Genomic DNA, 25,195 nt, shown 5'->3' on the forward strand with positions numbered 1-25,195 from the left:
AGGACAGCTCTCAGCATTAGCAAAGGAAAACACAGGACCTGCAGTTACATTCCCACCTAGGAACTAAACCTCCAGTCGGTCTCCAAGAGAAATGGCACTGCACTGTGTGGCCTTCTCTTCATTAGACTCCTTCTGAGTCCAGGGAAGCATCGAGAAGATACTTAAAATGTGTTTAACAGTTAATGGTAGAATGATCATGGTCTCAGTTCCTATTCTCCATTTGTAAACAGACAGTAGTGGTATTTCTCAAGGTAATTTTAACAACAAAGAAAAGGTGTTAATTCTCAGACAATTTTGTTGTAGTTTGTAGTTTAGAAGCATCCCAGCCTTCTGTAGCAAATTGTTTACCTCATACTTCTAACCCTAACCCTCCGCTCACACTTACCAAGACCCGTTCTCTAAGATGGTTGAGCAGAAAATACCCTTAATTTGAAACCAGAAAGATCTCATTCTAAACCATAAGAGCTAAAGGTCAGGTCGACAAATTGAAATAGTAATATTTGATGGGGTTGCTATGAAAGTAACAATGTTCCTAACGGAATGACACTAAATTGCATACACAGTCTGAGGAAATGGTCATGCCATCTCTTTGCTCTCACACTGAAGTCCCTGGGCTCCTATCCTAGTCGCTTCCTCTTTTACTTGCTCTTTTTCTCTCAGTCTCTTCCTCGGCCAATAAATGCTGGTTCCAAGAAAGAAAAATGCAGATTAATGTGCAGGGCATTTGTCTGGGGGCAGAACACACATGAATGAACCAGCCTCTGACACACTGCAGGAAGTAAAGATGAAACTCCTGGAGCCCCAAGCCTGCAAACACTTCACCAGTTTTCGACACAATTCCCCGCTGTGTGTGGGCAACCCCAAGAAGATGCAAAATGTATACAAGGTGAGTCTCTTACCAGGTTTTCCTAAAAGCACTCCTGGGAGCCAGAGTTCTAGAAGCGGGGTGGGGCAGAAGATTGTCAGCTAATCACAGTGTTTAGGAATCACCAAGTGAGGAAACAAAGTATCCATCTTCCCAGGGCTATCCTGGGTCACCTCTTCTGCTGTTCAGACAGAGAACATGGGGTGATATGAGGAAGATAAGTAGGCTGCCCCCTAAGGTAATCATGTGGCATCAGGCTCTAGACCTAATTGCAAGATGAAATGGGTGGGTAGAGGTAGAGGCTGCCCTCCTATCCATTCATGTTTCCTCTCTGCCCCACCCCCAACAGGGAGACTCTGGAGGACCTCTCCTGTGTGCTGGGATAGCCCAAGGCATTGCATTCTATGTACATCGGAATGCAAAGCCCCCTGCTGTCTTTACCAGAATCTCCCATTACAGGCCCTGGATCAATAAGATCTTGAGGGAGAATTAACTCTGGAGCTTGTGCCAGCCTGTGAGGAAATCTGGAACTGGAATAGTGCAGGTTTTGTGTGCCATGCGATCTGGCCTGTCTGTAGTTCCTGCTGAAGCCCTGCCTGATCCCTATTCTTCCAGAAGGTTCTTACAAGTCACAGAATGTTCCTAAAAGCCACCATCTCTATAAATCTCAATGAAGACCCAGATTCTAGACTGCAATGTGTATCTCCTCTTAGCTGCTTGCTTCTCTTTGGGCACAGCAACCTCATTCACAGCTGATTTGGAAGAGGGTATGAGGGGGTGTGGGTAGTATGAAGGAACAGGCAGAGACAGAAAGAAACACATTGAAACAGGCTGAGAGATGGAAAATAACAAAGGAAAACAATAAGAATTTGCACAGAAAGGCAAGCTCTGTGTGTCCAGCTTAAACAAGAAATCATACTCATTCCTTATGTTAATCTCTCTCTCTCTCTCTCTCCTTCATTCTCATGTCTCTTTCTCTCAGTGAGTGAGTGTTTGTGTGTATGTGTACAGAGGTGTAGGTGCCCATGCATACACTAGCAGACCTGAAGAGAATGTCAGGCATTTTCTTCTATCACTCTCTGCCAGAATCCTTTGAGACAGACTCCTCAATGACCCTGAAGCCACACTGGTGATCAGAAAGCCTCAAAGATCCTCCTGTCTCAAGTGTTGGGGTTATATACAAACTTAGCCACACACTATTTTCTATAAGCGTGTTGGGGATTCAAACTCGGGTCCTCAATGCTTTCACAGCAAGCTCTCTTAGCCACTGAGCCATCTCCCATTCCCTAACTTAACTACTAACCCTATGCCAATTCCAATTTATATAATAATTCAGAATCACTGAGAATATTTTCTTTTTAAAATTAATTATTTTATCTATTTACATCCTAAATGTTGCCCATTCCCAATCCCCTGATCCCAGAGTTCTTCAACTCATCCCCCCTCCCCATCTCCTCTGAGAGGATGCCCCTCCCAGACATCCTGTACCTGGTACATGAAGTATCTACAGGACTAGATGCATCCTCTTCCACTGGGGCCAGACAAGGCATTCATCTGCTACATATGTGCCAGAGGCCTTGGACCAGCCTATATATGTTCTTTGGTTGGTGGCTTAGTCTCAGGAAGCTCCCAGGAGTCCAGGTTAGTTGACATTGTTGGTCTTCCTATGGGGTTTCCACCCCTTTAGTTCCTTCAATCCTTCCTCTAACTCTTCCATAAGGGTCCCTGGCCTTAGTCCAATGGTTGGCTGTAAGTATCTACATCTGTCTCAGTCAGCTGCTGGTAGAGCCTCTCAGAGGACAACCATGCTAGGCTCCCATCTGGAAATACAACATAGCATCAGTAATAGTGTCAGGATTTGGTGCCCTCCCATGGGATGGATCCCAAGTGGGCAGGTTACTGGTTGGCCATTCCTTCAGTCTCTTGCTCCATTTTTGTTCCTGCATTGTTTTTAGATGGAACAATTCTGGGTCAAAAATTTTGAAGGTGGGTTGTTGTCCCCATCCCTCCACTGGGGATCCTGTCTAACTACTGGAGGTAGTCTCTTCAGGTTCTATCTCCCCACTGTTGGGCACTGTGGCTAAGGTCACCCACATTGAGTCCTGGGCATCTCATCTCAGGTCTCTGGGATTTTCTAGAGGTTCCCCCAAGCCCCACCCAAACCCATCCCCAGCTGCTGCTTATTTCCATTCATTATCCTGGACCTATGGGGCTAATATCCAAAATATATAAAGAAATCAAGAAGTTAGACTAAAATAAAAACCCAATTTTAAAATGGGGTACACAGCTAAACAAAGAATTCTTAACATAGGAATCTTGAATGGTCAAAAAGCACCTAAAGAAATGTTCAACATCCCTAGTAATCAGGGAAATGCAAATCAAAATGACCTGAGATCCCACCTCACACCAATCAGGCTGGCTAAGATAAACCTCAAGGGACAGCAAATGCTGGTGAGAAAGTGGAGCAAGGGGAACACTCCTCCATTGCTGGTGGGATTGCAAACTGGCACTATTATTCTGGAAATCAATCTGGCTGTTCCTCAGAAAACTGGAAATAGTTCTACCTGAAGACCTAGCTTGTGGGCATATACCCAAAAGATGCCTCACCCTACCACAGAGGCACGGGCTCCATTATGTTTGCAGATGCCTTATCTGTGATAGCCAGATGCTGATAACAACCCATATGATCCACAACAGAAGAATGGATCAGAAAATGCATTCTTTTACACAACGGAATAATACTATGTAGCATGTAGTTAATAAAACAATCCACGCTAAACTGGCTAAGCATCGGCAACTTCAGTCTTGCCTCAGTAATTGCTTGCTTCAGTAATTTCCACGGCTAGCTTACTGCAAAGCTGATGGCACTTCCCTGGTTCCCGTGGCTAGCTGTGGGTGCTCTCACCAACCCATGCTCTGATGCGATGTGTCCTTTGACCAATCTCCCATTCCAAAGTCTGGTCGAATTCTGCCCTGGCTAAATTCTTTCCCTCTGGCCCATCTGAGTTGCCCCAGATGGAAAACACCAAGACAATCTTAGTTTAAAATCATCAGATGACTCAACCACTGAGCAAAGAATTTATCATCCTAATCTTATCAGCTACTCTCTGTTGGAAATCTCCTGGTGATGGAATTCACCTCCAGGCCTAACAGTTCTTGGTCTACATTTTTCCCTCTAGCTTCCCACCTAACCAAGGTTCCTTTCTCTGGCACCCCCTTCCCTCTCTCGGACCTGGAAGGCCTGCTTCCTCCTTTTTACCCAGCAATTGGCTTGTCATCCTTATTATCCAATTAATTAATTAATTAATTAGGGGAAAATTCCTCTACACTACTCAGCTATTTAGAATGAAGACATCATGAGTTTTACTGGCAAATGTATGGAAACTAGAAAATATCATCATCCATAGTCTCAGACCCAAAAGTATATGTATGGTACGTACTTACTAATAAGTGGATATTAAACAAAAAATACAGAATACCCAGGATACAATCCACAGAATTCAAGAATATTTAACTAGCAGAAGGGCCCAAGTGAGAATGCTCCAATCCCACTTGAGAGGGAGTAGAAAGCAGTCAGAGTAGGCAGAGGGAGGGAGGGGCCTGGGTAGGAGTGGGGAGGGGAAGGGGAAAAGGGGAACAGGGGAACATGGTCAGGTATTGAAGGGGTAAAGGAGAGAAGTCCAGCAGAATGAATGGAAATATGCAACCCCAGGGTGGGGTGGGAGGTGGGGGAACCCCTCTAGAATGTATCAGAGACCTGGAAGGTGAGAGACTTTCAGGAATCAAAGGGAGGGACCTTAGATAAAATGCCCAACAGTGGGAGATGAAACTTTTAGAGTCTACCTCCAATAGAGAAACAGGGCATCAAGTAGAGGGATGGGGTTGCCATCCCACAGTCAAAAACTCTGACCCAGAATTGTTCCCATCTAAAAGAACCACGGGGGGTGGGGGTGGGGGATGGAGAAGAGACTGAGAGAATGGTGGTCCAGTGACCAGCCTAAATTGTGATCCATCTCTAGGGACGGCTCCAAAGCCTGACACTATTACTGATGCTATGATGTGCTTACAGACAGGAGCCTAGCGTGGCTGTCTTCCAAGAGGCCCAACAAGCAGCTAACTTAGACAGACTCAAATACTTACACCCAACCAATGGACTGAAGTCTGAGACCCTTGTGGTTGAATTAGGGAAAGACTGGAAGAAGCTGAGGAGGAGGGTGACCCCATAAGAAGAGCAGCAGTCTCAAACTAACCTGCAGCCATGGAAACAGAGAGAAGAATAAAACATTTTCAAATAATCCTGACTGGAACTCGAATTTGTCGAGTCCCCATTTTCTTTTTGTTATTTTCATTTTTGTACGTATGTCTCTATATATGCATGAGTATGTAAGTTTACATGTGAAACTGTACATGGGTGTACATGTGTGCATGCATGTGTGTGCTGCTTCTGCAGGTGATAGGCAGATGCCAATCTCAGTACTGTTCCTAACGGGTCACCCACCTTGAGTTTTTCCAGGAAGGGTCTCTTACTGGTCTGGCACCCACCAGGTAGACTAGACTGGGTGGTCTAGTGAGTGAGCTCCAGCAATGCCCACCCCACTCTGTGCTTAAAACAAGCACCTGCCACTACACAAGGCCTTTGTGCTTGTTTCCAAGAGTTCTGAAGATCAAGTTCAGGTCCTCAGGCTTGCGCAGAAAGCATGTTGCCAACCTCCCCAGCACACCCCACCCCTGACTCCAGCTTGCCTTTCAAGCCTTGAGCTAATCAGAACTGTACTGGGGTCCTGTACAAGTAGATGCACAATAAATGCCCAAATATGGAGGCCACCATCCCCTGGTGTTCTTCCCAAAACACCAAGACCTGATTCCTGCCTCCTGTAACCCTTCAGATAAGGAGACAATGACATTTCAGCTCAACACCTTATTTCAAAGACAGATATGAAGTATTAATGTTTACATTTTATCATGTTGGCCTGGAGAGATGGCTCAGTGGTTAAGGACACTTCTTGTTCTTGCAGAGGACGGGTGTTTGATTTCAAGCATCAACCTAGTGCCCCACAACCATTTATAACTCCAAACCTAGGACCTCTTCTGACCTCTGCACACACATATGGCAAATATACATACATGCAGGCAAGACACTCATACACATAAAATAATACAATTTTTAAAAATTGTTTCAATTTTGACATTTTACAAATTGCTATCAGCTGATCTGAAATAAATTCACTGAGGATTTTTTTTGTGTGTAAAATGTGTTGTTAATGTGAATGTATAGCCAGATTATATTTCATTTGTTTTACATGAAATGTGCTTTGTGATATAATAGTAATATCACTGTAACTTTAATTGAATAAATATACTTGCTAGTGGTCATTCTCAAATAGTTTTGGCGACTGCTAAGAGAATAACTCAGTTGACAGAATTGTCTTCCATGCATGTAGTCCTGAGTTTGATATAAGCAGCATGACCTTGGCATGGTGATACACGCCTGTAATCATTGCACGCAGGAGGTGGAGGGAAAAAGATAGAAAATTCAAGGTAATTTTGGGGTATAAGAAAATTGTTCCAAAACACTGGCTCAGGTAAAAGTAGTCACATTTGGATTTGTATAACAACAAAACAGTGACTTCTATATTCTGGTGGCAAGAATTAGTAACTTAACATTCTTGAATCAGTAAGGTTGTCTATAGTGAATTAGATTATAGCATCTAACAAATAAAATAACTGAAACCATTTGGAAGTTAAATGTCTAAGGAACACCCAGCCAGTAATAGGCCAAGACCCAATATGCTGCCAAAAGAAAATCTTAATAAATTTTGCAGTTTTACTACCATGTAAAGTGGTGTGTAAAACTCACATGGGACTTTCTGATAGAGATGATATGGGCTCTACTGGTCCCACTTCTTAAACAAAGCAGATAAACATCTGCCAAAAGATGTTCTAAAGTAAGATTTTTAAATCTTTTTTTTTTTTTTTTACTAATTTTTGAAAGCTCAGTGCGTGTTTTGATCATATGTGTTATATTGTGTTATGATAAAAATCTGCTTCATTCTAAGAGACTGGGAGCTTTGCTAGACTTTACAGCCAAGTTAATGATACACCTTGAAGTCACAAAGACTTAAGACTGCTGTCCTACTGTGTGCTCACACTGCTGGCTTAACCTGCCTTTCAAAGAACAATGTAACAACCCAGCCTACTTGCCTTGGGTTCCCATGTAATCAGCTGTCAGAATCTAAGCTGTTACTTCCTTGCCCTGACACAGACCCATGCATGTGTATCATTTGCTGAAAGCAAGAATCACACAGTTTGAAAGGTATCTTCTCAAGTGAATACACCAGAAATGGTTAGCACATTTGTGTATATTGGTTGATAAACGGTGATGGCTGTTGTCTGAGTCAGTTGGGGTCTGAGATTTAATTCCTTGTACATTTCTGTTAAAGTTGTCTGTAAAGTCTCTCATTCCTCCCCTGTGTGATGCTTTCTGTGTTGTTCAGTGCATAGCGAGCAAAGCCCTTTGTGAAGGACAGACACACAGACATATTGGCACAGATACAGACATGGACAGAAATTTCATGCAGGAGTATTGTATTTAAAGCACTATCACACTTCCCTTTCCTCCTCAAACTCCTTTCATGCTGTACTTGACATTGCCTTGTGGGGAAAACCACATGGTAGGGGGATGAATGGAGCCCCTTTAGCTCTAAGCCAATGGCAGCGTAGGGTCCTAGTTTGTTGGGACCCAGCAGAGATCCTCACCTCCAGCTTCTTGGGAATCTTGCTCTTCAAAGGGAAACTAAACACCCACAATAACAGGAAAAGATGCCTCAATCTCTAGAAACACTGAAACTGCTGGAGAAGGAAGGGAGGGAGCAGGCAGGGGATTGGCAGGGGATGACTAGGATGAACTTGGTGGATATTTTCAACTTTCATTAGGAATGCCATGTGGATGATGGCACAGTCTTTCCCTGAGGTATCCAAAAAGCAGAGGCTGGAGTGGGAATCTCAGGGATGTGCAGTGCTCACACATGGGCAGGCTCTAAAGTGGCTGTGTTCTTGTTGAGAGATTGTTTAGGATCATAATATGTTAGGCAATGATGATCAGGTTTAAGAGAAGCTTTCATGGTTTGGGTAAGGTCTCTTATGTATGTCTGGGACAATTCTCTTATGATCCTGTCATGTGATATGTCTATCTGTCTATCAGTTCTCGACATCAACCCAGGCCTCATCAGACATTTTAGCCTTCAAACTATTAATAGTTTTCTTATATCTGGTAGGCTGTTGGGAAGCTATACTAACACAAACAAACATTTTCACATGCCTCCACAAAGCTCATTTAGCATACCATTGCTGCCAGTGGAACCTATCCAGTCCTAAACCAGTATGACCGAGTCAGAGAGCCTGGACTCACTGTATATACCCTGTACTCCCTCCTGTGGTATCAAGTAAGGTGTCTACCTCCTCAGTGGAGGGTTCACTAGGGACTCCTCCATTGCCTCCCCAGGATCAGAAATCAATTCGTCCTTAAATATGGTATTGGGATTCCCTGTCCCCCGCTCTCTTTCCCTTCCTCACTCATTTGGACCTGGAAAACAAAGAGGTACAATCTTCATAACCTTATGGATTGGACCACATTGGGGACTAATAACCAAGGCTACATCTCAGAGCTTGTGGAATGGAGGTCCTGGTCTGTGTAGAAGCACAGCTTATCCAAACCCTTCCCCATGTTGAAAGCTGTACTTTACAGAGGAAAGTTAGCCACTTGTAGTACACCCAGGAATGCCCACATTCTTGCTTTTATCTTGGATCAACACAGTCATCCAGAAAAGCCTTTCATGTAGAGACATTGTTCCATGGGTTACTGAGACGAAAGCATATTCTGTAGTGTTTGTAGAATGTTCTATAGATGTCTATTGGATCCTTTTGCTTGGAATACCACTTTCTACCCTTTTAACCTAAGTTGACATCAGTCCGTGGTGTTGATGCACTTTTTTTTTTGGATGCAGCCATAGGATGGATCCTGATTTCTCATCCATTCTCTTAGTCTATATCTTCTTATTGGGAATTGAGACCATCATTATTGAGCAGTTATCAGTGAGCAGTGTTTGCTGATTCCAGTTATTCTGTTGGTTTTTTTTGTGTGACCCACACAACATATTGTATTTAATGTATGATATTAGTTAACTCCAGCATTTCCTTCTTTAGTTTTTGTCCTGATGACCTGTCTGGTTGGCAAGGGTAAGGTACGGAAGTGACAAATCACTGTGACTATCACTGTGTGAGTGACTGTCACTGTGTGAGTGACTGTCACTGCGTGAGTGACTGTCACTGCGTGAGTGACTGTCACTGCGTGAGTGACTGTCACTGCGTGAGTGACTGTCACTGTGTGAGTGCCACTGTGACTTTAGCTGAAGCAGTTTCTTTTCTTTTTTTAGATTTGGGTGTCCTTATGTTTGATGCATAAATATTTCGAACTAAGATGTCCTTTTGGTGAATTTTTCCTTTAATGTGTATGTAATGTTTCTCCTATCTTTTCTGACCAGTTTTGATTTGAAGTCTGCTTTGCTGTATATTAAAATAGCTACACCTGTTTGCTTCTCTGATCCTTTTGCTTGGAATACCACTTTCTACCCTTTTAACCTAAGTTGACGTCAGTCCGTGGTGTTGATGCACTTTTTTTTTTGGATGCAGCCATAGGATGGATCCTGATTTCTCATCCATTCTCTTAGTCTATATCTTCTTATTGGGAATTGAGACCATCATTATTGAGCAGTTATCAGTGAGCAGTGTTTGCTGATTCCAGTTATTCTGTTGGTTTTTTTTGTGTGACCCACACAACATATTGTATTTAATGTATGATATTAGTTAACTCCAGCATTTCCTTCTTTAGTTTTTGTCCTGATGACCTGTCTGGTTGGCAAGGGTAAGGTACGGAAGTGACAAATCACTGTGACTATCACTGTGTGAGTGACTGTCACTGTGTGAGTGACTGTCACTGCGTGAGTGACTGTCACTGCGTGAGTGACTGTCACTGCGTGAGTGACTGTCACTGCGTGAGTGACTGTCACTGTGTGAGTGCCACTGTGACTTTAGCTGAAGCAGTTTCTTTTCTTTTTTTAGATTTGGGTGTCCTTATGTTTGATGCATAAATATTTCGAACTAAGATGTCCTTTTGGTGAATTTTTCCTTTAATGTGTATGTAATGTTTCTCCTATCTTTTCTGACCAGTTTTGATTTGAAGTCTGCTTTGCTGTATATTAAAATAGCTACACCTGTTTGCTTCTCTGATCCTTTTGCTTGGAATACCACTTTCTACCCTTTTAACCTAAGTTGACGTCAGTCCGTGGTGTTGATGCACTTTTTTTTTTTTGGATGCAGCCATAGGATGGATCCTGATTTCTCATCCATTCTCTTAGTCTATATCTTCTTATTGGGAATTGAGACCATCATTATTGAACAGTTATCAGTGAGCAGTGTTTGCTGATTCCAGTTATTCTGTTGTTTTTTTTTTTTGTGTGACCCACACAACATATGCCCTGATGGCTGTGACTCACTAGTTTAGCATTGTTTATTTATTTTCTCCACTATTTTTATTGGATATTTTCCTTGTTTACATTTCAAATATTATCCCTTTTCCTGGTTTCCCCTCCCAAAAAACCCTCCCCCATCCCATCCCCACTCCCCCTGTTCACCAACCCACCCACTCCTGCTTCATGGCCTTGGCATTCCCATACAATAGGGCATAGAGCCTTCATAGGACAAATGTCCTCTCCTCCCATTGATGTCCGACTAGGCTAGGCTATCCTCTATTGCATATGCAGCTGGAGCCATGAGTCCCACCATTTGTGCTCTTTTGTTGGTGGTTTAGTCCCTGGGAGCTCTGGGGGTACTGGATAGTTCATATAGTTGTTCCTCCTATGGGGCTACAAACCCCTTCAGCTCCTTAGGTCCTTTCTCTAGCTCCTTCATTGGGGACCAATGGATGGCTGTAAGCATCCACTTCTGTATTTGTCAGGCACTGGCAGAGCCTCTCAGGAGAGAGTTATATCAGGCTCCTGTCAGCAAGCACTTGTTGGCATTCACAACAGTGTCTGGATTTGGTGATTGTAAATGGGATGGATCCCCAGGTGAGTCAGTCTCTAGATGGTCATTTCTTCAGTCTCTACTCCATACTTTGTCTCTGTAACTCCTTCCATGTGTATTTGGTTCCTCCCTTCTAAGATGGATAGAAGTATCCACACTTTGGTCTTCCTTCTTCTTGAATTTCATGTAGTTTGTGAATTGTATCTTGGGTATCCCAAGCTTCTGGGCTTCCGGGCTAATATCCACTTATCAGTGAGTGCATATCATGTGTGTTCTTTTATGATTAGGTTACCTTACTCAGGATGATATATTCTAGATTGATCCATTTGCCTACAAATTTTATAAATAGCTGAGTAGTACTCCATTGTGTAAATATACCACATTTTCTGTATCCATTTCTCAGTTGAGGGACATCTGGGTTCTTTCCAGCTTCTGGTTATTATCAATAAGGCTGCTATGAACATAGTGGAGCATGTGTCCTTATTACAAGTTGGAGCATCTTCTGGGTATATGTCCAGGAGTGGTATTGCTGGATTCTCAGGTAGTACTGTGTCCAATTTTCTGAGGAACCACCAAACTATTTCCAGAATGGTTGTACCAGCTTGCAACAAACTCACCAGCAATGGAGGAGTGTTTCTCTTTCTCCACATACTCGCTAGCAACTGCTGTTTCCTGAGTTTTTGATCTTAGCTATTCTGACTGGTGTGAGGTAGAATCTCAGGGTTGTTTTGATTTGCATTTCCCTGATGACTAAGGATGTTGAACATTTTTTAGGTGCTTCTCAGCCATTCAGTATTCGTCAGTTGAGAATTCTTTTTTTTTTTTAACCTAATTTAAACATTTAATGGTTCAGGGAAGGATAATCTCAGCACAATGTAAAGCCAAGGGTCAGGTGATCCCTCTTTGCTTTTTCAAGAAAGGAGGGATGAAGGCATGATCAAAATTATGGCTGACAACTTGGACTCATGTGAATTACTTGTGGGTCATTTTGTAGGTAACTGGCAGGTGAAATGTTGGAAGCAAACCCACTGTTCTTAGAAACAACAGTATGCTTAAAAAAGAAAAAGAAAAGACAAACATTAGAGATCATATCTGAAAACAAAGAAAAATATCCACCAAATATCATGTACCCTATTTTTTTAAATAGGGTTATTTGTTTCTCTGGAGTCTAACTTCTTGAGTTCTTTGTATATATTAGATATTAGCCCTGTATTGGATTTAGGATTAGTGAAGATCTTTTCCAATCTGTTGGTTGCCTTTTGTCTTCTTCTTCTTTTTTTGTTTTTTGTTTTTTGTTTTTGGTTTTTGGTTTTTTGAGACAGGGTTTCTCTGTATAGCCCTGATTGTCCTGGAACTCACTTTGGATCCCAGGCTGGCCTCGAACACCTTTTGTCTTCTTGACAGTGTCCTTTGCCTTACAGAAGCTTTGCAATTTTATGAGGTCTCATTTGTAGATTCTTGATCTAACATCATATGCCATTGGTGTTCTATTCAGGAATTGTTCCCCTGTGCTCATATGTTCAAGGCTCTTCCCCACTTTTTCTTCTATAAGTTTCAGTGTATCTGGTTTTATGTGAGGGACCTTGACCCTTTTGGAATTGAGCTTTGTACAAGGAGATAAGAATGGGTTGATTTACCTTCTTCTACATGCTAACTGCCAGTTGAACCAGCACCATTTGTTGAAAATGCTGTCTTTTTTCCACTGGATAGTTTTTGCTCCTTTGTCAAAGGTCAAGTGACCATAGGTGTGTGGGTTCATTTTTGGGTCTTCAATTCTAGTCCATTGGTCTACCTGCCTGTTGCTGTACCAGTACCATGCAGTTTTTTAATCATAATTGCTCTGTAGTACAGCTTGAGGTTAGGGATGATGCTTCCTCCAGAAGTTCTTTTATTGTTGAGAATAGTTTTCACTATCCTGGGTTCTTTGTTATTTCAGATGAATTTGGACATTGCTCTTTCTAAATCTATGAAGAATTGAGTTGGAATTTTGATGGTGATTGCATTGAATAGGTAGGTAGCTTTGGCAAGATGACCATTTTTACTATATTAATCCTGCCAATCCAAGAGCATGGGAGATCTTATCAACTTTTGAGATCTTCTTCTATTTCTTTCTTCAGAGACTTGAAGTTCTTATCATACAGATCTTTCACTTGTTTGGTTAGATTCACACCAAGGTATTTTATATAATTTTGACTAATGTGAAGGGTGTTGTTTCCCTAATTTATTTCTCAGCCTGTTTATCCTTTGTGTAGAGGAAAGCCACTGATTTGTTTGAATTAATTTTATATCTAGCCACGTTGCTGAAGTTGTTTATCAGGTTTAGAAGTTCTCTGGTGGAATTTTTGGGGTCACTTATGTATACTATCATATCATCTGCAAATAGTGATATTTTGACTTCTTCCTTTCCAATTTGTATCCCCTTGATCTCCTTTTGTTGTCTAATTGCTCTGGCTAGGACTTCAAGCACTATATTGAATAGGTAGGGAGAGAGTGGGCAGTCTTGCCTAGTCCCTGATTTTAGTAGGATTGCTTCAAGTTTCTCTCCATTTAGTTTGATGTTGGCTACTGGTTTGCTGTAAATTGTTTTTATTATGTTTAGGTATGGGTCTTGAATTCCTGATCTTTCCAAGACTTTTATCATGAACGGGTATTGGATTTTGTCAAATGCTTTCTCAGCATCTAATGAGATGATCGTATGTTTTTTTCTTTGAGTTTGTTTCTATAGTGGATTACTTTGATGGATTTCTGTATATTGAACCATCCCTGCATCCCTGGAATGAAGCCTACTTGATCATGACGGATGATACTTTTAATGTGTTCTTGGATTTGGTTTGCAAGAATTTCATTGAGCATTTTTGCATCAATATTCATAAGGGAAATTGGTCTGAAGTTCTCTTTCTTTGTTGGGTCTTTGTGTGGTTTAGGTATCAGAGTAATTGTGGATTCATAAAACAAATTAGGTAGAGTACCTTCTGTTTCTATTTTGTGGAATACTTTGAGGAGTATTTGTATTAGGTCTTTGATGGTCTGATAGAACCATCTGCACTAAACCCATCAGGTCCTGGAATTTTTTTTGGTTGGGAGATTATTAATGACTGCTTCTATTTACTTAGTGGATATGGAACTGTTTAGATCATTAATCTGATCCTGATTTAACTTTGGTACCTTGTATCTGTCTATAAAATTGTCCATTTCATCCAGATTTTCCAGTTGAGTATAGGCTTTTATAGTAGGATTTGATGATTTTTTGGATTTTCTTCCTCGGTGTCTGCTGTAATGTCTCCATTTTCATTATTGATTTTGTTAATTAGGATACTGTCTCTATGCCCTCTAGTTAGTCTGGCTAAGGGTTATCTATTTTGTTAATTTTCTCAAAGAACCAGCTCCTGGTTTGGTTGATTCTTTGTATAGTTCATTTTGTTTCCACTTGGTTGATTTAAGCCCGAGTTTGATTATTTCCTGCTGTCTACTCCTATTGGGTGAAATTGCTTCCTTTTGTTCTAGAGCTTTCAGGTGTGCTGTCAAGCTGCTAGTGTATGCTCTCTCCAGTTTCTTTTTTGAGGCACTCAGAGCTGTGAGTTTTCCTCTTAGGACTGCTTTCATTGTGTTCCATAAGTTTGGGTATGTTGTGGCTTCATTTTCATTAAACTCTAAAAAGTCTTTAATTTCTTTTTTGTTTCTTCCTTGACCAAGTTATCACTGAGTAGAGTGTTGTTTAGCTTCCACGTGTATATGGGCTTTCTATTATTTATGTTATTATTGAAGATCAGCCTTAGTCTGTGGTTATCTGGTAGGAAGCATTGGGATCATTTCAATCTTCTTGTGTCTGTTGAGGCATGTATTGTGACCAATTATATGGTCAATTTTGGAGAAGGTACCATGAGGTGCTGAGAAGAAGGTATATCCTTTTGGTTTAAGATAAAATGTTCTATAGATATCTGTTAAATCCTTTTGTTTCATAACTTCTGTTAGTTTCATTGTGTCTCTGTTTCCATGATCTGTCCATTGATGAGAGTGGGGTGTTTAAGTCTTCCACTATTCTTGTGTGCAGTGCAATGTGTGCTTTGAGCTTTAGAAAAGTTTCTTTAGTGAATGTGGATGCCCTTGCATTTGGAGCACAGATGTTCAGAATTGAGAGTTCATCTTGGTAAATTTTACCCTTGATGAGTATAAAGTGTCCCTCCTTATCTTTTTTGATAACTTTAGGTTGAAATCAAATTTATTTGATATTAGAATGGCTACTCCAGCTTGTTTCTTGGAAAATTGTTTTCCAGCCTTTTACTGTGAGGTAGTGTCTGTCTTTGTCCCTGAGATGGGTTTCCTGTATGCAGCAAAATGTTGGGTCCTGTTTATGTAGCCAGTCTGTTAGTCTATGTCTTTTTATTGGGGAATTAAATTCATTGATATTAAGAGATATTAAGGAAAAGTCATTGTTGCTTCCTGTTATTTTTGTTGTTAGAGTTGAAATTCTGTTCATGTGGCTATTTTCTTTTAAGCTTTTTTTTTTTTTTTTGAAAGTTTACTTTCTTGTTTTTTCTAGGGCATAGTTTCCCTCCTTGTGTTGGAGTTTTTCCTATATTATTCTTTGAAGGGCTGAATTTGTGGAAAGATGCTGTGTAAATTTGGTTCTGTCATGGAATACTTTGGTTTCTCCAGGTAGGGTAATCGAGAGTTTTGCTGGGTATAGTAGCCTGGACTGGCATTTATGTTGTTTTAGGGTTTGTATGACATCTGTCTAGGATATCCTGGCTTTCATAGTCTGTGGGGATAAGTCAGGTGTAATTCTGATAGGTCTGCCTTTACATGTTACTTGGCCTTTTTCCCTTACTGCCTTTAATATTCTTTCTTTGTTTTCTGCATTTGGTGTTTTGATTATTATGTGACGGGAGGAATTTCTTTTCTTGTCCAAAATATTTGGAGTTCTGTAGGCTTCTTGTATGTTCATGGGCATCCCCTTTTTTCAGGTTGGGCAAGTTTTCCTCTATAATTTTGTTGAAGATATTTACTGGCCCTTTAAGTTGGAAATCTTCCTTCTCGTCTATACCTATTATCCTTGGGTTTGGTCTTCTCATTGTGTCCTGGATTTCCTGGATGTTTTGGGTTAGGATTTTTTTTTTTTTTTTTTTTTGCATTTTGCATTATCTTTGATTGTTGTGTCAATGTTTTCTATGGTATCTTCTGCACCTGAGATTCTCTCTTCTATCTCTTGCATTCTGTTGCTGATGCTTGCATCTATGGCTCCTGACTTCTTTCTTATATTTCCTATCTACAGAATTGTCTCGATTTGTGATTTCTTTATTGTTTCTACTTCCATTTTTAGATCCTGGATGGTTTTGTTCAATTCTTTCACCTGTTTGGATGTGTTTTCCTGTAATTCTATAAGGGATTTTTCTGTTTCCTCTTTAAGGGCTTCTACCTGTTTACCTGTGTTCTCCTGTATTTCTTTAAGGGAGTTATCTATGTCCTTCTTATAGTCCTCCATCATTGTAATGAGAAGTGACTTTAGATCCATATCTTGCTTTTCTGGTGTGATGGTGTATCCAGGACTTGCTATGGTGGGAGAGCTGGGTTCTGATGATGCCAAGTAACCTTGGTCTATGTTGCTTCTGTTCTTACTCTGCCTCCCACCATCAGATTATCTCAAGTGCTGCCTGCCTAGATATATCTAATTGGAGCTTGTCCTTTTGTAATCCCATTTGAGTCAGACTTCCTCAGAGTCCAGCTTTCTCTGAGATCTTGTGCTTCTGTGGTCCCGTGATCCTGAGATTCTGGGTGTGTCAGAGTTCTTGGCAGTCAAGCTTCCTCTGAAACCCTGAGATCCTGGTATGATCAAGCTCCTGGGATCCCGGGATCCTAAGATCCTGGGCGTATTAGAGCACCTGGAAGTGGTACCTTCTCTCAGGGTCATGGGGCCATCCAATGAGTTTTAAACTAAGGTAGACCAGTGCCGACTTGAAGAAACCCAAGCCACTGGTTGGGAGGTGTTCTTGTGTCCCTGCTCCTGCTAGTACCAGGCACTCCTGGTGGTGTTGGAGCAGATGTTGTGTTCTACTTACCAGTGATCCTAAGATCCTGCGTGTGTTAGGGCATCTGGGGAGTGAAGAGTCCTCTCAAGACTATGGGACTGTCTGCCCAGTTCGTGCCCAAGGTGGCCTGGAGATGGTGTCACTAGTATTGTTTATCATTCCTTGTTTTTTCTTGAGTGTGGTTGACCCCTTCTGATTGAAATTTTACTTCTACTGCCTTCCATAAAGCTGGATTGGTGGATAGAAATTGCTTAGTTTTATTTTCATTATGGTATGTTTTTCTTTCTCCATCAATTGTGATAGATAGTTTTGTTGGGTATAATTGCCTGGATTTGCTTATCTGGTCTCTTAGAGCTTGTAGAACATCTATTTAGGACTTCTGGCTTTCAGAGTATCCATTGAGAATTCAGTACTATTGTAATGGATTGTTATCACCAAAAGTTCTTATGTCATCTTCAATTTTAGTATACTTTTGTGGGGTATAAGTATCTGAGTTTGTACTTGTACATAATTTATTAGTTTAGTCTTTTCATAGACTGTCAGAGTTCTGTGTCTTGGATTTTATCTGAGTTTCCCTCCTTAGGGGACATTGTTATAGAATTGGTTATTTAGTAGTTGGGCACATTTTATGGATATTTCACATTGTTTTTATTTTAGTGATAGGAAGCAAACATTTAAATTTAGATTTTGTCTGTTATTTGGTGAGATTTTACCCCTAGGATAGAATCCCTATAGGATTCTATATTTACCTATAGGATAAAAGGTGGCCTTCAACTGAGAATCTTGGAGTATCTCAAAGGATGAGGCTCTGGCTTGGAATCTGGGGACTAGGGCTAGGTGTCCTACCAGATCCAATTCTGGTTTAGGTCCATGGCAATCCTGTGGAGTATTGGGTCTGGGATTAGAGGAGTGTTACTACATTGTACTAGAGGTGGAGCAGGCTGGGATCATGATGGGGTAGGAAAATTCACCCAAGTAGAAGAGCAATTGGAAATGGACTGGGCTAAAATTTCTGGAGAGAAATTCAGGATTCAGGGTAGCATTGTGCTAAGAAACCAGAGGTTGGTAACAGCAAGTAAAGATTTTGTGTGGATGGTAGAATGCACCAGAGCTTGAGGAATCATGTTAAGCATATCTTAATTAATCCTTTCTCAACACTGATTAAGTATTAAGGGTGGCCTTCTGTGATTGAGATGTGATAGGTGACCTCCAAAGAGCTATTGGCAGTAGAGGTTTCCAAGAAGGAGATAATCACTGGTGGCCACTGGGATGATTCCCATACTCTACTGCACTGGTTCTCAATCTTCATTGATTCTCAATGGTTCTTGACCCCTTCAGTGGTCAAATGGCTCTTTTACAGTGTTGCATATCATAATTCTGAATATCTGATATTTATAACCATAACAAAACTACAATTATGGAGTATCAATGAAATAATGTTTTAGTATGTGGTCACCACAACACGAGGAAGTCTATTAGAGAATTACAACATTAGGAAGGTTGAGAGTCCCTCCTCTAGTGGATGGATCCACACCCATAAATATATGGGAAGCACTAATTAGACTTGTGGGTTATAAGAAGAAATCCCTTCTGGCTTTAAATGTCTCCATCAAGTAATTAGCAATATGTGTGATGTATCTGCCCATGTTGTGACTTGGCCCATCTCTCAGGAAGCTTTCAGCACCCTTTCTTAGCCATATTACTTTTAGCATTTTGACCATAATGCACCATATAAATTTTATCTTCTTTCATGTTCCTCGGGCCTAGCTGCCCAGCAACTGATGAGTAGATAATAAAGATGTGCTACAAAGAAGAAAAATTAAAATTTAAGCACAATAGATGGAACGGGAATTTTATTTTATTTTTCTGAGTGAGATAACCCAGGACTCCAAACACAAAACCTGCATGTTCTCTCTCATATGAGGATCCTAGCTATGTGAATGTATGGTTTTGTGTGTCTAACATGGAGTAATTGTGGAAGCCAGGAAAAAGCAAAAGAGACAGCAGAAATTACCTTCAAGGAGGAGGAATAGAAAACAGGTAGTAAGAAGGGGGAATACAGAAGTAGAAAGATTTAGGCAGTAAGAGAGGCAAGGGGTTGAAAGCTGAGGGTTCAGGTTGGAGGGAAGAATTAACCAACATAAAAAAGTATAAAGGAACCATATGAAAGGCCAGATGTGCTCACATGTGTAATATCAGCTTCTCTATTTTGATGGTAACCAACTGCCTGTAATAAGATTCAAGACCCACACCATGGGGTTGGAAGGGATCAATGTTTGGTACTGCAAACCTGGCTAATAACATCCAGGGAAGTAAACTTAGGTAGCAACAAACCATCTTTCAAAGACCCATGTGTTGTGTCTGACTAGCGGCTCACATGTCTGGGTTCTGTTCTGGGAAGGCATCTTGGAATCTGGAAGAGAAGAGGGAGCTAGGTGGATGAGAGAAAGACAAAGCTAAGACAAAATTCTGATCAAAGCTCAATTTTACTATTTCTGACACTTAGTTATGAAGGAGGGGAAGGGGCCCGATACCCACCAAATCATCTTGGAGTAAGGTTGCAGGTGAACATGTGATAGGTCTGGAACAGCTAGTTGGCAGGCAGCGGCAGTGGGAGTGGCAGGATGATAGGGCGGCAAGCTCCGCCCGGATGCTCTCTAACACTGAAACCTGAGCAAACAGGTTTCAGGCTGGGGAGGGGAGGCTACATCTCCTCCCTGTTGTTAATATAAAAAAGAAAAGGCTGGGCTGAGGCATAACATTTATTTATGCTCTATAGTTCTGCCTGAATTTTAGGGCTAATGAAGAAACCCATCTCCGTGGGATTTCTTAACTTTTCTTATGGTAAGCCATCTGGATAAGACTGTCCTTTCTGTTTCAGTAAACGTCTAGCAGACTAGCCCTGAGCAGTAGGCTCCGACTTTTATAATGCTAATTGGTACTGAATAGGTAACTTCCTTGTTGAAAATTTTATCTGAATACCAAGTAGTCAGCTACACAGCATTGGAACCCTGGCGAAGGCTGACTGTACGAATTGAAAGGCACTTTATTATGAATAACACTGAAGAGAGTACATGGATATTCCTCCGCATTCTTGGATGACAGGCAGGGAACAGGGAGGAGGGGGTGACGACCGACCGGCTTCGTAGTACAAGGCCAATTGGCTTTTTAGGGTGGGAGGCTGTGAAGGGCTTGCCCTTCTAGCGGTATGGTCTCCAACCTCTTTCCCCCCTAATAATTAAGTTTAATAAGGCCATGCTTAACTGAGGTGATCAAATGATTTTCTCATTCGTAGATGAGTGGGCTTTAACTTTGGCTTGGGGGGAAATTGACCTGATTCCTCCCGTGGGTGCTGTCACGACCTACACTTGTGGCTCTTGGTATCTTTTGGGGAGGGGAGGCAGAGCCTTAGAAAGATATTTTTGGTTGTAACTGGAGCTAGATACCAACCTCCATCCAAACCGGGTGTATCTCACAGGGAACCCAGAAATGGTCAAGCTGGACCTTCCCCTGCAGTAAATTTCTGCACCCAAGCAGTACCCATACTGTATTCGTATGATCACGAATCAGTATGCACAGTTCTGAGTACTGTGCAGCTCCTAAAGGAGAATTGTCAACCTCAGATTTAGCAAGGCCTCAACAAGAATTATGTCACTAGTAACACCACAATTTGTGGCTCTTAGGCTATATTAGGAGCTGGAGGTCACCCTCCTCATCTCTGTTATTCCTACATCCTGAGGAACTAAGGGGACCTTGCAATAACAGCAAGGGTGGAAAACCAGAGACCAACTAAGGGACTAAGCCCGTCTATCAGAATAAAAACCAATCTCTTCTAATATTTGAAATTTTCGCCTTTCTAGCCCTTGTAGTAAACCTAAATCTCAAATCAGACCTAAAGCCACGAAACGTGCTGGAATGTCTTTAGAATGAAAATAGCAGTTGCTACCTGTATGCTCTTGGGGGCGGGGATGCATGCCCACTGCAGTCAGGCTGAAGGTGTTGATTGACCTGCTTGAAAAAAACCAAAACCAAACCAAACCAAACCAACCAACCAACCAACCAACCAACCAACCAACCAACCAACCAAACAAACAAACAAACAAAAAAACCGAGATCTAGACAATGAGAAAATAGCAATGCAAAGCTTCTTTTGGGGAAGTCCAGGTACTTTATTCAGTTGCAAATTAGCAAGGCTCAAGCTCAGTCTCTAGGCTGGTTTTAGAATAGTAAAAAGGCCAGAGATTCTCTGGAAGTGGGGGGTGTGCTCAGAATTAACTTTGCTAGGTAATTGAGAATATAGTTATCTACAATAGGAATCTCTAATATTGGACTGAATATTAGACCAGTCTAAGATTGAGTTAGAATGACTGGTCACACTGAAGAAAAGAGAAAAATCATTATGACTCTATTAAATGAAAAGTTAAAAGTCTTGAAGCTAGTCTAAACTGAAAAAATGGCAAGCAAGGATGGATCTAAAATATGAATCTAATTTAGTTTCTTAGTCATTTCAGTCAGGGCACTGAGTCAACTTACCTGCCAGCTTGTCACATAAATTAACCATCATGCTTCTGCGGCGTTCTGTGGAGAGAACCTGATTTTCCCTTCCCAAATAAGGTAGCTGTTCAGGATCAATCTATAAGCCAATAAGTAGATCCTTTTAAGATACTATAAAGCATTTATTAAATTCTTTGACAATTAAATTTTAAAATTTGAAAATAAAGGTATGATTTAAATAGTGTGCATGGGAATGCACTAAATAGAATGTACGGGGATACAATTTTCCCCTTCTTTGTCTTTTAAGAAGTTAAAGTTTTAAAGTTTCACAATATCTAATCCTTCGAATTAATAACTTGTTGACAAAACATTTTATTTTATTTTTTTTGATAGGCATTAAAGTTTTATATTTTTAAGTGACCAAATCTAATAAAATGAAAAACAAAACAAAACCAACCAAACCAAACAGGTTTACTAAACAGGGTGAAAAGACAACACAGGAGATAAGCAGTAAAACCAGAGCTCGAGTGGCTCCGTCCAGTCAACCTCAAGAGGGAGTTGAGAACCACCAGTCTCCCTCCTCCAGATCACATTTTGGTTTTTGCTTTCTCTTTAAGGTTTGTAAAAAGTGAAGCCCGGGAGTCCGGCAGGCCACCCTGTGCTCAGCAGCACGTCCTTCACGCCTGCATCAAGCTCTGGCCCTGTGTCCCTCGGCAGCAACTGTAGGCTGTGGCTTGTGACCCTCACTCCTGTGCTATGCTTCTCAGCACGTACTTGACCGTGTAGGCAAAGGCTGCAAACCCAACTATAACAAACAAGTTCGCCAACGCGCCGCCCAGGAGTCCATGATGCCTGTTGGCCTGTGGGAGCCCAGCGAGGTTGGGGCCAGCAGCGGGTGCGTGCCCATTGAGGAGCTGGATCCCATGCTGGCCACCGTGCAGCTCCCCATCAGGAACCACGTCTGGCAAAGGAAGATTCTGGGGCCTGTTACTTAGTTCATCTTGTGCTTTCTGTTTCTGTTTAATTTCCTCCACAACTTCAGGAAATAATTCACAAAAGACTTTATCTTTTAAATTAAACACTAGACTCTGTGCTGCCAGCTGTTTTTTCGTGAAGTCCGACGTCTCTATGCTTCCCAGGGTGGGGCCTTTCTCCACCATAAAGCTCAGGAGCCCTGTTAGAATGGTGGAGACGGACCACGCTGGATTCCATGTATCTGGGTGGAAATCTGTGATGGAGAGACACAGCCTCGTGTTGCACTTAAATCTTCCATTGGGGGTTATCATGTAAATACTAGGAGGCTTAAATGGAAATTCTCTGGGAAAAATTAGTTTTCCATGATAATAGCTACCTTCATAAGGAGTCATCTCAGGGCCTCGGACAACATAATGCCATTCAAGAATATTTGAAGGGAGGGGCTCTGCACAGATGTAAGGCACTGGGTCTTTCTTAATTCGAAGGTAGTCCTGCTTCAACCTTTGTGTTGCTGTTGTTGGAGCTCTCTTATTGCTGTTATTGCTCATCTTTCTGGCAGAATCAAGGGCTTTTGCCTGATGCATCCAAGAATGCTCACACCAGGAACAAGGTTACAGTCCAGCATGGCCAAGAAATGCTTCCAGAAAGCATTGTCCCTAAGTTCTTAGCTTCAGAAGCCATGTGGGCCAGAGAGCTCAACTTGCCCAGCACCTCTCCCTGAGGCCGCGGCAAACCAGATTGTAATGCCTTGATAAATTTTACCGTCTGATTGACTCTTTATAAACTATGAATTTGAACTTCATTAAAACAGCATCTGGCTAGATCTGTAAGAATTATTAAGTTTCTTTTGTAACATTAACTTTGGGAAAGTAAAACTCAATTTTAAAACAATTTATTACTTATAGAATTAATATTAATATTAGAAGCATTACTATCATATTATGAAGTTTGGCTGCCAATTAATACCTATGAATACATGTAAGCTTTAATGCTTTAATAAAGAGACATTGTTTTAAATCTTATCTTTGGTTTTACTTTTTAGGATAGGAACCACATTAATTATTATCTCAACTAGAAATATCTTTAGAGACCCAGCTTCTTGGCCTGCCTTATGCCACGTGTTGGAAAGACATTAAACTTGAGTTATCAATTTTAAGATTAACCATTTATAGCAATGTAACAATTATTAATCTTAACCAACAACTTATGAGCTGATTGTGAAAACACGCAGAGCACATTACCAATTTAAAAAAAAAACAAATGAAGCAGTTACATTTAGACCAATCAGAGAATATTAATTTTACTAGCTACAATCATGGAATAAAAAGCACTTTATCATTTGTCAAACAAAGCATGGCACTCCTGAAATTTCTCTCTGCTTTTTGGGACATTTTCCTCCTGCATGATGCAGTTTTTAACTGCGGACATCCGCCTGATTATTAATTTCCTTTTAATAAACACTTTCTTTTCTCACGCCTAAAAATGTAGCATCTGGGAAGCTAAGACAAAATTCTAATCAAAGCTCAATTTTATTATTTCTGACACTCAGTTATGAAAAAGGGGAAGGGGCCCGATTCCCACCAAATCATCTTGAAGTAAGATTGCAGGTGAACACGTGATAGGTCTGGAACAGGTAGTTGGCAGGCAGCGGCAGTGGGAGTGGCAGGACGATAGGGCGGCAAGCTCCACCCCGATGTTCTCTAACACTGAAACCTGAGCAAACAGGTTTCAGGCTGGGGAGGGGAGGCTACACCCATGCTCTTACCCATAGACAAAATTGGATCCTAGCCTTGCTCAGAGACACCTGTCCTTCTGATGAATAGTGGGGTGGATGCAGAGAATCACAAGGGCCCAGGATGCACATATAAGTGGTGGTTGTGTGTCCCGTAAACAAGTCATGCAGTCTACACTTCTAAAGGCCCAGGGAACACTGAGGTGAGAGCATGAGAAGTATGTAAGACTTGGAAGACAGGGGAAAGGGATGCAAAACTCCATTCTCTAGTCTGGATACAGTTCACACCAACTGTATTTCCCAATACTAGGCCCACATAAGACTAGCCCAATCAACAACCAGTCAAGGAAGGGGGAGGGTCTTGCAGTGTCTCACTCCTTATCTGTTGAAATATTGGCTATTGATAGTTTCTGGGAGGGGAGGAGGAAGTCACTGTCTTTAGTTGAGCATCCACTGTTGTGCCAACCAGGCTCCAATATATAGATCTAAACTCATAGTTATAAGATACCAAACTCAGTTACACAGATGGTCATTGTTAACCTTAGTGGGTTACTAAACTAAGTACATAGACATAAACATGAAAGCTATAGTTGTGAGGAGAGCCTAGGGTGTCCAGGGATGGTAGGGAGGTGAGAGGGGTTGAGAATGTTCACTATGCATGGAGTACATGGGAAAGATGGTGTGTGTGTGTTTTTAAAGGTATCAGGCTCCCCCCATGACTAGGTGCACAAGGTGACTAAGACAATAGTTACTGAGTGGATTGCTCATAACTCAAAGCTCTCACCAGGGCTCTAAGCCAAGATATACTATGTGAGAGGGGCTGCCTGGCTCCGCTGCAGAGGAAGTGAGACGACCCTTTTGTCCCTTTCTAAAGTTTCTGATTTACATACTGGGGCTGCCCTGTGTCATCTCCTGAGTCCCTTTGGGCAAGGTGAAGAGAGGTGGCTACAGTTCTGAGATGAGACGACAGCTTGGTAGAGAGGTCTTGCTGGAGCTGGACCAGAGGACCTGGGGGGAGTCTCA

General features: G+C 41.5%; 1 protein-coding gene and 1 pseudogene across 2 annotated transcripts in view; one reads left to right on the forward strand and one right to left on the reverse strand.

The window, feature by feature from the left end:
- Window positions 1–1,458, forward strand: part of Cma2 (chymase 2, mast cell) — a 38,806-nt gene extending 37,348 nt beyond the window's left edge. The window contains exons 5-6 of the mRNA XM_017316086.1: window positions 732–886; window positions 1,215–1,458. Of these exons, the coding sequence (XP_017171575.1) occupies window positions 732–886; window positions 1,215–1,358 (299 nt within the window). The 3' untranslated portion in view covers window positions 1,359–1,458. The remainder of the gene's footprint in view (window positions 1–731; window positions 887–1,214) is intronic.
- Window positions 1,459–21,964: 20,506 nt separating this feature from the next.
- Gm5801 (predicted pseudogene 5801) lies at window positions 21,965–23,153 on the reverse strand (annotated as a pseudogene). Its single transcript, NR_002889.2, has one exon. The product of NR_002889.2 is annotated as a predicted pseudogene 5801 (transcript).
- Between the last annotated feature and the right edge of the window lie 2,042 nt (window positions 23,154–25,195).

Source organism: Mus musculus, chromosome 14 (assembly GCF_000001635.26).
Source record: "Mus musculus strain C57BL/6J chromosome 14, GRCm38.p6 C57BL/6J".
Lineage (NCBI taxonomy): Eukaryota > Metazoa > Chordata > Mammalia > Rodentia > Muridae > Mus > Mus musculus.